This window comes from Prinia subflava, chromosome 6, assembly GCF_021018805.1.
Source record: "Prinia subflava isolate CZ2003 ecotype Zambia chromosome 6, Cam_Psub_1.2, whole genome shotgun sequence".
Taxonomy (NCBI): Eukaryota; Metazoa; Chordata; class Aves; order Passeriformes; family Cisticolidae; genus Prinia; species Prinia subflava.
The window spans coordinates 24820004-24834855 of NC_086252.1; the positions used below are offsets into that span (position 1 = coordinate 24820004).

The window sequence follows — 14852 nt, forward strand, 5'->3', positions numbered from 1 at the left end:
CAAAAGAAGATTGGAAGAAAAAGCAGGAAAGCTCAGCACACAGTAAGAGTATTCTCATCTGTAAAAACCTACAAAGGGTCCAAATTTGAACATATAAACACACAGAAAGAACACTTGCCAGCTCAGGGCTGGTTAGAAGTTCCATGGCAGTAGCCTCGAGCCTACAAAAGTAATAATCTGCATTTCCACCTTGACAGAATGTTTAGTCAGAGTGTGTGTGGGAGAAAAAATATAAAAATGAAAAACATCAGTTCCCCTATGAGTAGCTTGGTCTCCAACTCCATCTATTACCACATTCCCATCTGATGCTGAGAAACAGAAAGATTATTATGTTCCAATTGTCATGATCTTTGGGCAGGTGTATATGTGTGCTGGAAACTAGACTGAGAACATCAAATACTTATAGTAAGCTACATATACACTTTTGTTCTCTGTTGATCCAAGCTGGATTTGAAATACTAGACATTTTGAAGTTTTAGTAACTGAAATCCAGAAAAATGCCATTTGCTGTGGTTCTGTAAAATGATAAAAAATAGAATTTGAAGTAATTTACAAAAGAAACGATACAAGTGATCAAAGAAGGCTTAATGCAGATTGTCAGTGGAACAGAAGCTAAGGAAGATTTTTTTTATGCCTTACCCACATACTTGATGTTGAAAGGTTATCTGGTTTACTGGATAAACACTAACACCACCCTTAAATCCAAGACTTAAGAAGATACAATTCCAAGACTATGGTATTGACACACCACATTAAACAATTTTCTCTCCAGCACAGGACATGACCAAGCACAATGAAATCAGAGGGGCACCATAACCAGTAAAAGTGAAGACACAGCCTTAGGAATCACAAAGGAATTAAACTCTACTAGTGATTCCAAAAGGTTTCAGAGAAATCTCATGCTTGTACTCATGAAGACAGCTGTGAACACAACCACAATTACAAGATACTTTCAGAAACTTTCAGTCATAAATAAGGCCCACTTCACTTTCTTTACTGTACAAGGGCTACCCCAACTGCAGCAGAGAATTAACTTGAGAATTTTCATGTGCCACTTACAACAATAACTACTTGGAATGTGCTCTTAAGTTGCCTGTCCACCCGGCTGAGGAGATCAAAACTGATGATGTTGATCAAGCCTCCTGTTAGGTTGTCCTTCCCACTCACTATGACATTGGTGCTTTCTGGATTTAAGGATGGAAGCCATCTGTGAAATGCCTGGAAGAAGAAAGAAATGAATTGCATTCTGGTGCTTATCTTCTTTGTCAAGGTCCCAAAGCACTACACAGAACATCCTCAGGACTACTTAGAACATGGGCCCATCCCATCCACCATTAGACATCACTTTGGGGCACAGTAAGGGTAAGCAGCCTTCCCATGGCAACTTCCCTGGTAATGGGATCATCAAGGACAGAACTCAGCCTACAAGGTAACATCTACTTTACACAGCAAGAAAAGCTCAAACCCTAGTCCTTCTTACTGGAATAAAACCAAAACCCCGTAGACAAACAAAAGAAAAAACAACCAACCTCAGTAATGCCCTCAAAAATACAAACAAAAATCATTAATGGAAATGTGCATAACCTCCTGAGAAAGCTACCTGCTATGCTCAGAGCCAGAGACTACTGTGACCACTGCTTATAGAGAAATTTAGTTTTCCCACTCAACAGGAAAACTAAGGTTGTGACACACAGACTTCTAAGCAGTAAACATCTATCAGTATAGCAATGTTTACTCCACAGTGAGGGTGAAGTACAACTCACACAGTTGAACAAAACATTTCCAGTACCTCCTCTTCTTAAAAAGTCCACCAAAAAAAACCCAAAACAAAACAAAAAAAAAAAGCCAAAATGAAAAGATCAAGTTAACAACACACCAGCTGCTCTATGACAGCAGCTGAAATTCATGTGGTAATTGTCATTCAATCAACCTCTTGAAATGCTCCACACACCAGAGCAAGATATCCTCCCCCAAACCCATCTGTTAGCCAGACCACCCACCATTTCCCTTGTAATTCTGTCCCCAGTGACACCAAGCTCTCTGCAACATGTGAGTTCTGCTGATGTTGCTCTGCAGAAAACTGTCTGGGCCCATCAAGATCTGGTCCCTACAGAAATGTAGCCAAATGGTGATGAGAAATGGCATCTGTCTCTAGGAGCTTTGCCTGTTGAAATCCTCCAACCACAATCATTCCTCTCCACTGGAGGAATTTCAATGCTGAACTCCAAATACATGTGGATGCAACACTTCTGACCCAAGAGTACCTTGCCCCTTCCCACCCATTTCCTATATCCCTTGACTCTAAAGTCACTCAGTGGCCTGAGTACAGAAAGCCAAAATAGAACACTGATGTTGCTAAGATAAAGAAAATTTCTGCCAATTTGGTTCCAGAGACATCACAAAAGCAACTACCATTACACTAAAATGAAAAATGTACAAGAATGAATGGAGTAGATTACAGACTATAATAAATTTCACCTTCTGAATTTCTGTGACATTTTTCTTACATCTGCATCCATCACATACTCAAAAATCAACCAGATCTCTAAATCAAATGTCCTAATGAAACATCTCCCACAAGAGCCTCCTGGGCAGCTGGGAGTAGGAGAAGGTAGGAGAAGGAAAAAATCAAGCACTCAAATTAAAAAAAAAAACTAACAAAAACAACCAAACAAAAATGCTTCATTATTTCTTAAATCTCCTGAAGCAGAATGTAGAAGTTTTATTTGCAACTGCCCAATACTTCAGGAAACCTGGGCCCAAATTGTTCCTGGTAGATATCCCACAGAAGTGATGGATTCAGTGTTGTTCCACAGGTCTACAGACCTTGAGATTTCAAGTATGACGTGCAACACTCCCTTTTTCCAGTAAACTTTATTTTCTTTTCACCCTGCATTTTGTTGCACTGTTGGATATCAAAACACACACCAAGATGCTCTAACAACCTGGTTATAGCACAAAACCAACAAATACAAATCAATACATTTCTCATCAATGCCATATTCCAGGAAAAGCTAAACTCCCATCTCCTCCTTCTCTGGGAAGAATTTACTGACCTAAAAGCTCTGGATCACCTTTTTCTCCCATAGTGAACATTTCACTAGCCTATGGCAAGCCAACAGTCTCAGGGTTCAGACTTTGGCAGTGATTTATTTCAAGACACATTTCTCAACCATACAAGCTTTCTTGGGCTTTGACCAACATTAATAAAATACACAGAGGAGTCAGCAGCATACACTGGACAGGCCAAAAGATATATTATGACAGACACTTAATGATCATGGGGCCTTTTGAACAGAGTGGAGACTCCCAGCATCTGGGCCTCTGTTTCAGCCAAGGAAATGGCAAATACTGCTACGATGGGCTCGAATACAAGACAATTGCTTGAATGTAACTATTATCTTTGACACTGATGAGTAAAATGCCCCCTTGGAGCCAAGTGACTTGCAGGAACAAAGTTAACAGAGGGTCAGAGGACACACTTTCTCTAGCTGTCTCTCTTCCCAACAGATCAGCTGGACTACAAAAAGAAAATCCTCCAATAAAAAAAAAATAGGCATATACCATACAGTCAACACCAAATAATTTCCCACCAATAAGTTTCTAAATCAGTGCAAGTTTTTGTTTCTTTGCCTTAATACATTTAGAAGTTTGACTCTTGCAAAGCACAGTACAGTCTAACCATCACACAGGCTCCTTACTGACCCGTGCACATGCCCAAGCTCACAGTACCTCTGCCCATGTAAACCTCACAGAAGAGGGAGTGACCACCAGCAAGGGCCATTCCTGCTGGTAATAGGCAGCAATGCAGATGGCCTGGATGGTCTTGCCCAGGCCCATGTCATCTGCGAGGAGCAGACGTCCATTTCTGGAAATTGCAAAACTGGGGAAAACAGAGAGGGAAAGAGGAGTCAAGAAATGGGTTACTGTCTGGCAACCAAGATGAACACAAATCATGACTGAGACTCTAATGTGGATCTCCTGGAAGTGATCTGGTTTCTTCAGTAAACCTGGATTTTCTCCCTTGGTCTTTATACAAGGGAGCAACTCTCACAAATCTCTCAAAGCCTGGAAGCTCTTGAAGAGAGTGGTTCAGCCTAGTCCTTAGAGACTTTGATTTCTTATGAAAAGTAGTCTCAAGACCTTACAATTATTTTAAGCACATTCTTTCCATGATATTACTCACATTGTGTTCCAGAGTTCATTCTGGCTGAGCTAAGAAATTACTACTAAAAACAATAGCAATTTAGGACCATTAAGTACAGACTGTCCTGGACTGCATATTGAAATCAACAACTAATAATCATATATGATGGGGACAGGGATATTTAAATTTTTATCTGTACATATAATCAGTAGTTTTTAATCTTTTAGGGCTTCGGTCCCATTTCCTGGTCCCTTCCCATGAGTATTTAATATTCAAACAACAACAACTGAAGAGATGCACTTGGGAAAAAACCCAATTACCTTCCAAAATAAAAAAATCATATGACAATTATGTACATACTGAATCACAGGAGGGCGATCAGAGATGTATCATTTGAACCATTTTTTAGACTAGCAAAATACTACTTTCCACCTGACTCATGATGAATTCTATCTGGATATAAAACAGATGTGTCACTCAAAAAATAATAAAATTTTATTTTAAAAATTAAAAAAAAAAATCCCAAACAAACCGTACTAATCCAAACAATCAAAAGCCCAAAATGCCAGAGTATAATAGATCCACTCTCTAGAGAAATGCAGAACCCTCCATGGACAAAAAGACAACCGGGGCACCAACATAAAGTACAGAATTCTAGACATGGACTAGCGCTTAACAGCATGCAAAAAGGACATACTTCACACCTTCCCGCTGAAAGGGCATGAGGCTCGTCACAATTTTGGAGTCCACTGCTGAAAGGTCAGCATCAGGAATGTCTGTCTGTGATGGAGATCCCTGGAGTTGAGCAGCAAAGGTCTTAATTACTGCTTCAGGCAGTGGCTCCACTTCTATAGACACGAGGTTCAGTAACACTTTCACTGCAAAGAACAGAGCAGTTTATTATCTGAAGGGACAACATACACACAACTTCCATTATGGATCTCAGGACACAACCCTCAACCTCGTCAAAAACATAATTTCCTATCCTGAGACAATTCACAGAAATCATGGCATGATGCACAGGTGTTAGTTAGCCTGGCCTCTTCCCCAAAATCTATTTCAGAACCACCTGATGAATCACATCTCCTCCCGTCATACTTACACTTGGTTCTAAAAAAATTGAAACCCTGATGCCATCATTCAGAGACGATTGCTTCAAATACGGCTGGAGCTGGATTATTCATGCTGAGGGCATCTCAGGGCACAGTTTACTCAGAAATTAAAGTACAAACTTGAACAAAAGAGCTCCTGAAGCCTAGAAAGCAGGGACATCTTTATCTTGACTTTGGGACTCTGTACCTCTGAGGTTCCCACTAAACCAAAACCATCAAGAAGTGATCCAAGACAGTTACCTAAAGAATATCATTCATCTTCAAATTTGAAAACTCTCTTCTCCTGTTCCCTGAATTCACACAGTTGGGCTCTGCCTCCACTTTACCATGTTTATTTACCACATTGGGTAAGAAAACAGGAAGCACCTCAAGACTCTGAGAAACAGCTCTTGTACCACCAGCAGCAGCACTCCAACAACCACCCCTCAGGAGCAAGAGCACCTCCCTGCTCAGCTGGTGGCCACTTCTGTTCTCCTGGATAGAAGCAGCTTACAGGCCAGAATCAGCTTACAGGCAGCCACTTCAGTTCCTCAATACTACTCTTCCTTCACCCATGAAGCCCCACAACTTTACCTTCCTAGCTGGCCTAAAGGGATCCCCAGCACCCATTATGCCAAGATCTCAGAGCCTTCATCTTTTCAACCCATGCATCGTAACAACCACAGCATCTAGCCACTTCTCCTCCTGGATGACTTTGTTTAGTCCCCTCCAGTAGCCTCTCTATCCCATCCCCTCAAAAATAAAAACATTTCTATTTTAATCCAACAGTTGATTTCTAAGAAAATAAACACCAGTTTTAAACATGCAGTGAGCTGTGACCAGGAAAACTTATTAAATAAATTTTGTCCAGTGACTATGAAATCAAAGACACCTCTCCACTAAGAACAGAAATGCAGGTGCACGGATTTTTATTGCAGGAAGCACCTTCCTTTTTTCTTTAGTAGTCAGTCTGTATATGAAGTCCAGAAGACAAAAAAACACCTGCTTGGAAAAACAGCTAAAATAAGAACCCACTATACCAGCAGTAAACACACCGGAATTCAGTTAGGTATTTTTGTTTCAGTTGTCTCCAAGAGGGAAACAGCAGGATGGACCCCTGCCATATAAAGGGGGAAAGCAATTCCAAGAAATATACATATGAAAAGATTTCTATTTGTGGTTGGGCAACGACCAAACTTTTTAAACTCTCCAGTTTAATTTATACTTCTTCAATAGCAGGAACTCTCTCCACCCAAAGAACAGCACAAGCTTGTTATTACACTCACAGACCGAGCTATGTGTTAGCATAATTGCTACAATTTGCTCACTGATAATTCTGTTGCTATTGTTCTGTACATGAGCTGGGAGAGTGATTAAGATATATCTGCCACCAGCATGATTCATCCAAGAGACAGTTTTTAGTGAAGTGACCTTTATATAAAGATGACTGAGCAACTAGGCAAAGAGACATTAACCTCTACAAACAGTTCCCAGCTAACAGATCTCTCTGCTGGAAATGGCAACGAGCCTTTCTAAAATCTCTTTTTTTAATTTTGATGTAGGCAAATGAACAGGCAACAAAGCAAATGCTGTTCCTCTAAAAGGCACGTGCTAGAATCCTCAAATGCCCTCACAAATTACACTCTGCAAGATTCATAGATTTTTTTTTCCTCAAATCTGTGGGATTCTGAATACCTCATGTAATGTGTACAACTGCCAGCCAGCATGACCGAGCCTATGACAGACTAGGAGGTGATGTGTCTGCTAGGAGGTGATGTGTCTGCTCAGACTGCCTGGCACATGCTGCAGGATCAGGCCCTTTGCACGTACAAAAGGCCTTTTGACCAAATTGTGAGCCCTCATCAGCACTCACCAAAATCAGGAATGTCAGCATTCCAACCCTGCAGCTTCCTAACAGTCTCCTCCAAGAACACTCACTTGTTTTCAAGACCTGGCCTTCTTACACGGCCCCACTACACAGCTTTCAGCCCTACAATCATTATTAATAAGACATGCATCATAGAAGCATGCACTTATTCAATTATTAAACAGACTCTGATATCCCATGGAAGCAGGAGCCCATGCTGGAGAAACAGCATTTCAGCTCTGAAACACTAACACTTCCTAAGAATGTGCATAGAGCACCTGGCTTATTACCCTTCTGAAACTTACCCCAACCAAATTCCACAGCCACAGACCCTCACATGAGCAGCAAAGCAAACACAGCACGCCAACTGGGATGATAAATAATAGTTACAATACTTAGGACATGTGTAAATGCTATTGATCTCAAAGCACTCTATAAACTTAATTAAACATAAAACCTGAGAAGCAGATGTGCCAGAAGCATGCTGCAGAGACTGGATTATTCTGCAAAGTTGCATCTATTAAAAAGAAACCTCATCAAAACACAGTTCTACAGTTTGGCAAGTCACAGTTTCAGCAGCATTACACAGATGCATGATGGGAAAAGGCAACAGACAGAAACTGATGCACAGGAAGTTCTCCCTCACTGGGAAAATTCAGCTACTCACTTAGTTTGGGGTAATCCTCCAGCAGGAAATTCCACTTTCTGGTATTCATATCTGCAATAGTTACAACAAACACTGTCATAAGTCTCTTCTAAAAAAAGAATTCTCTGTCCATAAGAACATGTCAATCTACCTATATCCTCTGCATTTCAGACACGTTTTAAATGAATTGTTACATTGATCAAAATCAATTCTCCTCTGTTTGCTGTCATGTTAAGCAAACAGTTGGAGAAGATTTAAAAGTATGACCACACATCTAGAAATGGTGGTATCACCAGAGCAAGCCAAGATCTCCTGATGAACGCATCTGCTCAAGCATTTTGGCAACCACTTTCTCTTCAGTGCAAGAAGGGATGAAGAATGTGTGCAAACTCTGACTGCAGTCAGTAAAACACTCAGTTTCAGTTGTGCCTCCATAGCCTAGAGTCAAAGTGCTCAGAACGCTACAGGAGGAAATTCAGTTCATCAATATCCAAAATGTAACATCGATCTATCAGGCAGGCTTATCGCTGGGTAGCATCTGTGTACAACATCCAGGGAAAGAAGACTGAATTCAGAGTAGGTGAAGATACAATGAGGCAGGTGGGGCCCTGCCCAAATAACAAGAGCTCCAGAATTTCTTCTCCATGCTGTCACTGACCTTCTGTGACACTGTGCATGTCATCTCATCACTCTGTGTCTCATTTCCCAAATTACAAGTGGAAAAAAAATTACCATTGAAATCTAAATGTCAACATAAGAAGTGCTCTACAGTTACACTTGCCTTGAAAACATTAGTAAAACTCCAGGTCAATTAAATCTGCCCAGGCAGTTGCAGCCACTCTACACAACCATAAAGCAGAGAAGTAGGAGAACATCCAGCTGCATTCGATAATAAAGAAAAGAACTTTGTGTGGACTGCATACTGCTGGCAAATTATTTGCACAACCCACCTAATTTACAGTATTTCCAGTAAATGTAAATGTAATCATGCTGAGATCTGAAATATCACCTCAGCCAACAAGACCAGAAGAGGACATGTTCTGCCATGGGATAAAGTGCTGGACACAGAGACAACACTAAGCTTCAACTACAAGATCTTGTAAAATCTTCACCAAAGCACATTCTCTTATTCTCATTCAGAGGGATGTAGTCTCACAACCTCTCTTCTTTGAAGCAAGAACAGCCCCAACAAGGTCATTATTAGAAAGCAGACACAGCAGGAGACTCACCATAATTTCTGGAATCCATCTGTTTGAACACTCCAATCACTTCTGCAGAATACCCAATATCAACCTCAAATCGCAAGCGAGAGATAAGCACACATTTCCCTTTGACAAGGGCTGAGGGCTTCTTCCAGCTCTTACACATCTTCAAGAGGGATTTCACATCAACCCCACTGCCAACAAAATGAGAGCCTGATGCCAAGCCAACCACATCTTCTCCTTCCAGAGGTGCCAGAACTACTGATGAAAGTTGATTTGCTGCTTCCACTAGGGAGAAAAGCATAGAGCTATAGAAAAGAATTCATTACAAAGAACACACACAAGTTTAAAAGGAATGATGAATCCCTGCTTTCATTCACAGGGACAAAGAACAGAGAAAGCAATGGCCTGGAGGAGCGAGTTGGTGGGATTTTCCACAGAGAATACAGCAGGAGTGAAGGGAACAGGTGAGAGTAAGTGAACAAGGGCAGTCCAGCATTGTGATTGCACTAAGCTCCCTCTCTGTCAGCAATCCTAAAATGTGGCTCCCTAGGCCAGGGCAAGCAATCTGCAGAAGCACATTTAGCAGTAAATTGCACACTGCTTTCACTCAGAAAATCACAGGGACAGGGGCATGGTGATCAATAGCATGTGTCTGAAAAGATGGGAAGGTGCTTCAGTAAACAGCAAAGGAGAAAGATTTAGAAATACCTGCCCCCTGCCTCACATCAATGATAGACAATCCATCTAGGAGGAATGCTGTGTATTCACAATGCTGTAGAAAGGAATCTAGTCCAAATTTCTAAATCTCTTTTGTTACAATTCAAGTTCATTATCCTTTATTCCATGTCTTACAGTTAGACGTGCACTTCCACCCAGCCATCTGCACTCCTGTCTTACCCATCACCAGCAATCACCTCTGTCACAATGCAAGGGCAAGGAGAGAGGAGGGACACAGCATTTTAGAGATGTTAGCCTGAGAACACAGCTATCCACAGTAATAAACATGCCACTTATCCCTGTGTTTCTCTGCCAATCTACACCCATGTGTTGTCTTTATTATTATAACTGAACTCTGATGGTTAAGGAGTGGGAATACAATTTCTTATAGTTTTCACAGCACCAAAGTAGTGAAGTTTGTCCCTAAGCCTCCACCTCACAGATACTACACTAACACAAAGAGTCATGAACATCTCCAGAGTCCATTAGACACAGCAGCAGGGACCATTAAGCACACTCTGCCTCCAAGTACTTGTGGAGGGCTCCTCTCTGGGAGCAGTTTAGAATAGACCCAGGTGAACCCAGGCCTTTGAGCACTGAGCTGCACATTATGATCTACTCTGCTTCTTTTTAGGTAGTCCAGAAAACTGATACACAACAAAAAAGTACTAACTTTAAGTTTAGTGGTCAAGATGTGAAAATGGAGAAAGAAATTCAGACAATTTCTTCCTAATCAATTAATAAATAAGCCATTTGGGTATCATCCAACCTTATTTTAAAATAAGTGGCTTCCTGAATAAATCCAAGTAGTTGAGATTTCTACTCCAAATAAAAAGTTTAAGAGCACTCGCTAAAAATAATTTTTAAATTTGAGGGATTGGAAACCACCAATTTAGACTTTCTCCTCCCAATGCACCAAGCATAAGGTTTTAGATGCTACAGGTTCAGCATTCTGTAGTTTGAGGTCACCTCTACAACTAAAACTGAAAGAAATTAGAAGGGAAAAAGCATATTTTACTCCTTTATTTCAATATTTGTTTCTAGGCTTCACTGAACGTTCAATTTATATTACAAAGAAAAAAAAAAGGTGATACAGGATCACATTATTCAGAAGAACTAAATTCTAAGTGAGAACTTTAAAAATAATTGGTTTACACTTTCACTTTTTCAAGGCCCTTTTAAGTTAGTGCCCTTTTCTCAAGCTATTTTCCCCAATTTCACAGGCCAGTGTTGGTCACATACTGTCCTCACTGGTAAACAGGAACTTTCCACAGAGAACTCATATATTTCATAGCTTTAAAGAAAAATGCCTGATTTCTACAAACCATTCTCTTAATTTGCAAGCTCCTTGGAACAGAGACTTTGCTCTCATCTGTACTTGATATATTTCAAGCAAGCCAACAGCATTTAAATTATAAATGTGAAGCAACCCACATGGGAAGCTAAAACACCAGCACTCAACTGTGGTTTTTTAAAGTGCTCAACACAGGCCTAATTCTGTTCCCACTGAAATCAATAGTGATTTATCACTCACTTCAGTACCATGTGCTTTTGAAAAGCCTACCTGAAGTGTTTGCCTCTATAATCTCTCAATCTTTCCAGAATAAGATGACAGGAGAGGGAAAAAAAGATAAACCCACCCTTGTTATACCAAAAAAAAGGCAAATTCATTTTCAGTCTCACTCAAAACCCTGGAGAACAACCCTTTATCCTTTTCTGACACACAAAATTAACAATAGAAGTGTTTATGTAAGAATTATTTAAAAAGAAAATACATGAATGGACCAAGAAATTAAGCATTAGCCACTGGAACACACTCAGTTTTCAAAACAAACTCAAAACAAGTACCAGCACAGCAGATAATATTCCTATGATCTTGCTGGGTACTGAAAAATTCAGTGGTAGAGAAACTGCAACCCATGCTTGATATTTAGATTACATAAAAAAATTAAATTATTTCTAATCAACTACAAAGTATCAGAAAAATGTTATGAGCTAGATGCCTAAAGGTGGGCATTATCTTTAAGTAGCACTACTTTTATTACTCAACAAAGCTAAACAATGACTATGGAAAACGGGAAGGAGGGGGTGTCAAGATTCCACTTTTTTTTAATCATTCAAGATTTACTTACAGAGACTGCTGTAATCTTTCATGCTGAAATTCCATTTTTTCATGGCAGGATCTAAAGTAGGGCAAGAGTAATAGGGCAGAATATGAATCATTTGGGGCAGAAAAAAATCATTTGGTGGTGTGAAATGTTCATATGAGGTTGAAGTACTCAATCTACTCATGCAAACTTTTTGCCACACATCTGAAAAACAGTTATGCCCAAGTTTACAGCTACATGAAACCAGAAGAAGCCATGGGGAATATCAATACTAAGACAAGAATTCACAGCCATTCACAGGGATCAGCAACACATGAGGAAACCAAAAACAGAATATAACAAATAAAGGTAGGGGTAAAAGATCAGAAGAAAGACAAAAGGGGGAGATTCCACGGCTCTCTGTAATGCAGAAAACAATCAGGTCATAACTCTGAACTATGACTGAAGTGATCCATTTTCACATCCCAATTTATGAATAACTTTGTTTCCTTCACTTCCAAAATACTCTCTGACCTGCTGCTGCCACTGAACTTCTCAGAGCGCTGTTCATGAAGCAAGGCTTCTGACTTCTTTTCTAAATCGAAGCTCAAGCTATTTATGTCCAAATTTCTATGCAATTTAATCTGCATTTACTTCCTTAATTCCTCATTAATACCATATATTTCACCCCAGCAATAGGAACACTGGTAAGAGCAAGTAGCAACTACAATAGCAGCAGATGCCAAAACTTCAACCCAATTTCAAACAGAGATAACAGCAAACAATTCTTACCATAGGCTTTGCTTGGTACCTTCTTAAACACAGCAATGAGTTCAGCATTATACCCTATTTCAACCTGGAATCGGTCTTCCCCATATTTCACACATTTTCCTTTTGTAACATTATTTGCTTTCTTGTGAGAGGCAGCTTCAAAGGTAAAGCCCACACCAGCAGAGCTGGTCAGCTTCTGCATCCTACCACTGGCCTGAGAGACAAAACCTCCCCCCATTCTTTCTGTCGGTCTGTTTATGTTTATCAGCATTTCTGAATCACTCAGGGCAGCGCTGCTTGGTGGTGAAACATATTTAATGGCAGATTTGTTCTGAGTTTGTAAATCTTTACCACCATCAGGGTGCCCATTATCAGTGAATCTTGGATGAGGTAGTTCTGTGGGGGTTTTGAAAGCTGGGTAGCATTTGGGCTGCTGGAATGTTCCACGGTTAATTAAAGTGTGTTGTCCATGTTCCTGGCTACCAGCATCCAAGTAATGTTTATGGGAATAACTCAGAGAATTTGGGATTGTTGCAGGGAACTGCTTAAGGCCACTTGCTTGTTCCATGTCCTCTGAACAACTCTTTTGCTGCTCTCCGTGTGAGCCAGCCATCTGTTGGTTTGCAGTGTAATGGTTATAGCCTTTCTGGAGACAGCTCTTCTGCTCCACAGGCATGTTTGGATTCTGTCGGTGCTGGCTGGTGAACCCAACATGATTGTTCTCTTCCTTGGAGTTTCCTGGATTGCCCAGACTCTGTTCCTTCTGCAGAGGTGCAGTGATGCCCTCGTGCCCAGCCCTCTGGGCTGCCAGCTTCTCTGCTCTCCTAGCCAAAGCCAGCCGGCGGTTCTCTTCAATCCTTCTCTTTTGCTCCTCTGTCAGGCCTGATGACATCTTCAACAATTCCAACAGCAAATCTGCACCAAAACTACATTGGGAATTAATCTCAGAGGCACTTGCTTCTCTAGAGGGAGGAAGGCCAGTCTATAGAAAAAAAAATCAAATTTTTATTGTATAGATAACTTAGGATTATTGATTATTACTGTAACTGATCCTACACAAATCTAATAGTACAGCAAACCTATCACACCAATGCTGAGCCATTATCAGCAAGTAGATGGTGACAGACGCTGATAAAGGCCTTGCATGCCAGTACTGCATAGATAAAACATACGGAAAAAGGAGAAAACTCCTATCCCATTACAGTTATGGGTACTCTTCTCTGCAATTCCCAGCAGAACTAATAAAATAGCAAAGCACGGGGACACCCTGCACTGCAGAGCCAGCCTTGCAAAGGCACATGGAGGCAAAGGATTATATCCCTGCCCAGCTTTGGTGAAGTGTGTAATATTTCAGGTACTTATTAGCAAAGATGGGACCATGCCCATCTTCCCTGTTCACCTTCGGTTCCTGGGTATCTCACAGGGGGTGGCAGATACACCCTGAATGCCACAGGACAGAGGCAGCTCCTCCCGAGAAACCTCCACTCGCAGGTCACAGACCTCCGAACAGCAGCGCGGGCCTGGCTCCCATGACATCTCCCGGCAGCCCGCCTCGCTCGCTGCCCCATGTCCTCCGGGATGCCCGCCCCCTCCGTTCCTCACCTCCCTGCGGGCGATGGGGTTCACCCTCTGCCCCCTCCTCTCCCATGAGCCGGGCAGGCTCCCGTCCCAAACTTCAGGGAGGTCCCGGCCCACCCAGTCCCTCGGGTCCCCCCCCCCCGCCATCACCCGCCGGCCCCAGGGTCCCGGAGGTCAGGCCTTGTTCCCCGCCCGCCGCGGGGCCTCTGCCGCCTGCTCACCGCCGGTGGGCACGGCCAGCAGCGCCGTCGAGGGACTACAGCTCCCAGCAGGCCCTGCGCTACCGCCGGGTGGCACCGAGCGCCCGGGAGTGCACAGCACGCCGGGAGATGAGAGCGGCGCGCGGGGCGCGCGGGGCGCTGGGAATTGCAGTGTTCCGGTCGCGGCGCCATCTCGGGGGCGCTGGCGATCCGTGGGAGTAGCCGGGACCGCGGGGCCGCCCCCGCCACTCCCTCAGTACGGCTGCGGGGGCTCTCCGCCGGCCCCAGGCTGAAGCGTTGCCCAAACAGCGCCCCGCGCTGTACGGCCGGGCGGACACCAGTGGCTGCCCCTGGTGTGTGCGTCTGGCACGGCAGTGTGTGCTGTTCCTGAATGGTGACTGAGCGGGGAGCGGATGTGTGAGGAACGGAGACAGCACTTGTCAGCAGTGAGGAAGGAGTCTGCCCCCGGGGGTTAGGAGCAGCAGCTGGCATTGGTGCAAGGCTGATTTGTCATTTTTGAATATTGGTGGTAAGTTGGAAAAG

The 14852-nt window shown here is 42.4% G+C and overlaps 2 protein-coding genes across 6 annotated transcripts in view; one reads left to right on the plus strand and one right to left on the minus strand.

The window, feature by feature from the left end:
- SMARCAL1 (SWI/SNF related, matrix associated, actin dependent regulator of chromatin, subfamily a like 1) overlaps positions 1 to 14429 on the minus strand; it is a 35860-nt gene extending 21431 nt beyond the window's left edge. Inside the window, exons 1-8 of one of the 4 annotated variants that reach the window (XM_063400791.1) lie at positions 14331 to 14429; positions 12553 to 13513; positions 11806 to 11856; positions 8981 to 9241; positions 7773 to 7823; positions 4845 to 5025; positions 3733 to 3883; positions 1060 to 1218 (exon numbers count right to left, since the gene is read on the minus strand). In XM_063400791.1, the coding sequence (XP_063256861.1) occupies positions 1060 to 1218; positions 3733 to 3883; positions 4845 to 5025; positions 7773 to 7823; positions 8981 to 9241; positions 11806 to 11856; positions 12553 to 13423 (1725 nt within the window). In that variant the 5' untranslated portion in view covers positions 13424 to 13513; positions 14331 to 14429. The other 3 variants (XM_063400792.1, XM_063400794.1, XM_063400793.1) reach the window with 3 other exon arrangements.
- Positions 1 to 14852, plus strand: part of ERCC3 (ERCC excision repair 3, TFIIH core complex helicase subunit) — a 387208-nt gene that overhangs the window by 59041 nt on the left and 313315 nt on the right. The gene's annotated exons all lie outside the window — the stretch shown is intronic.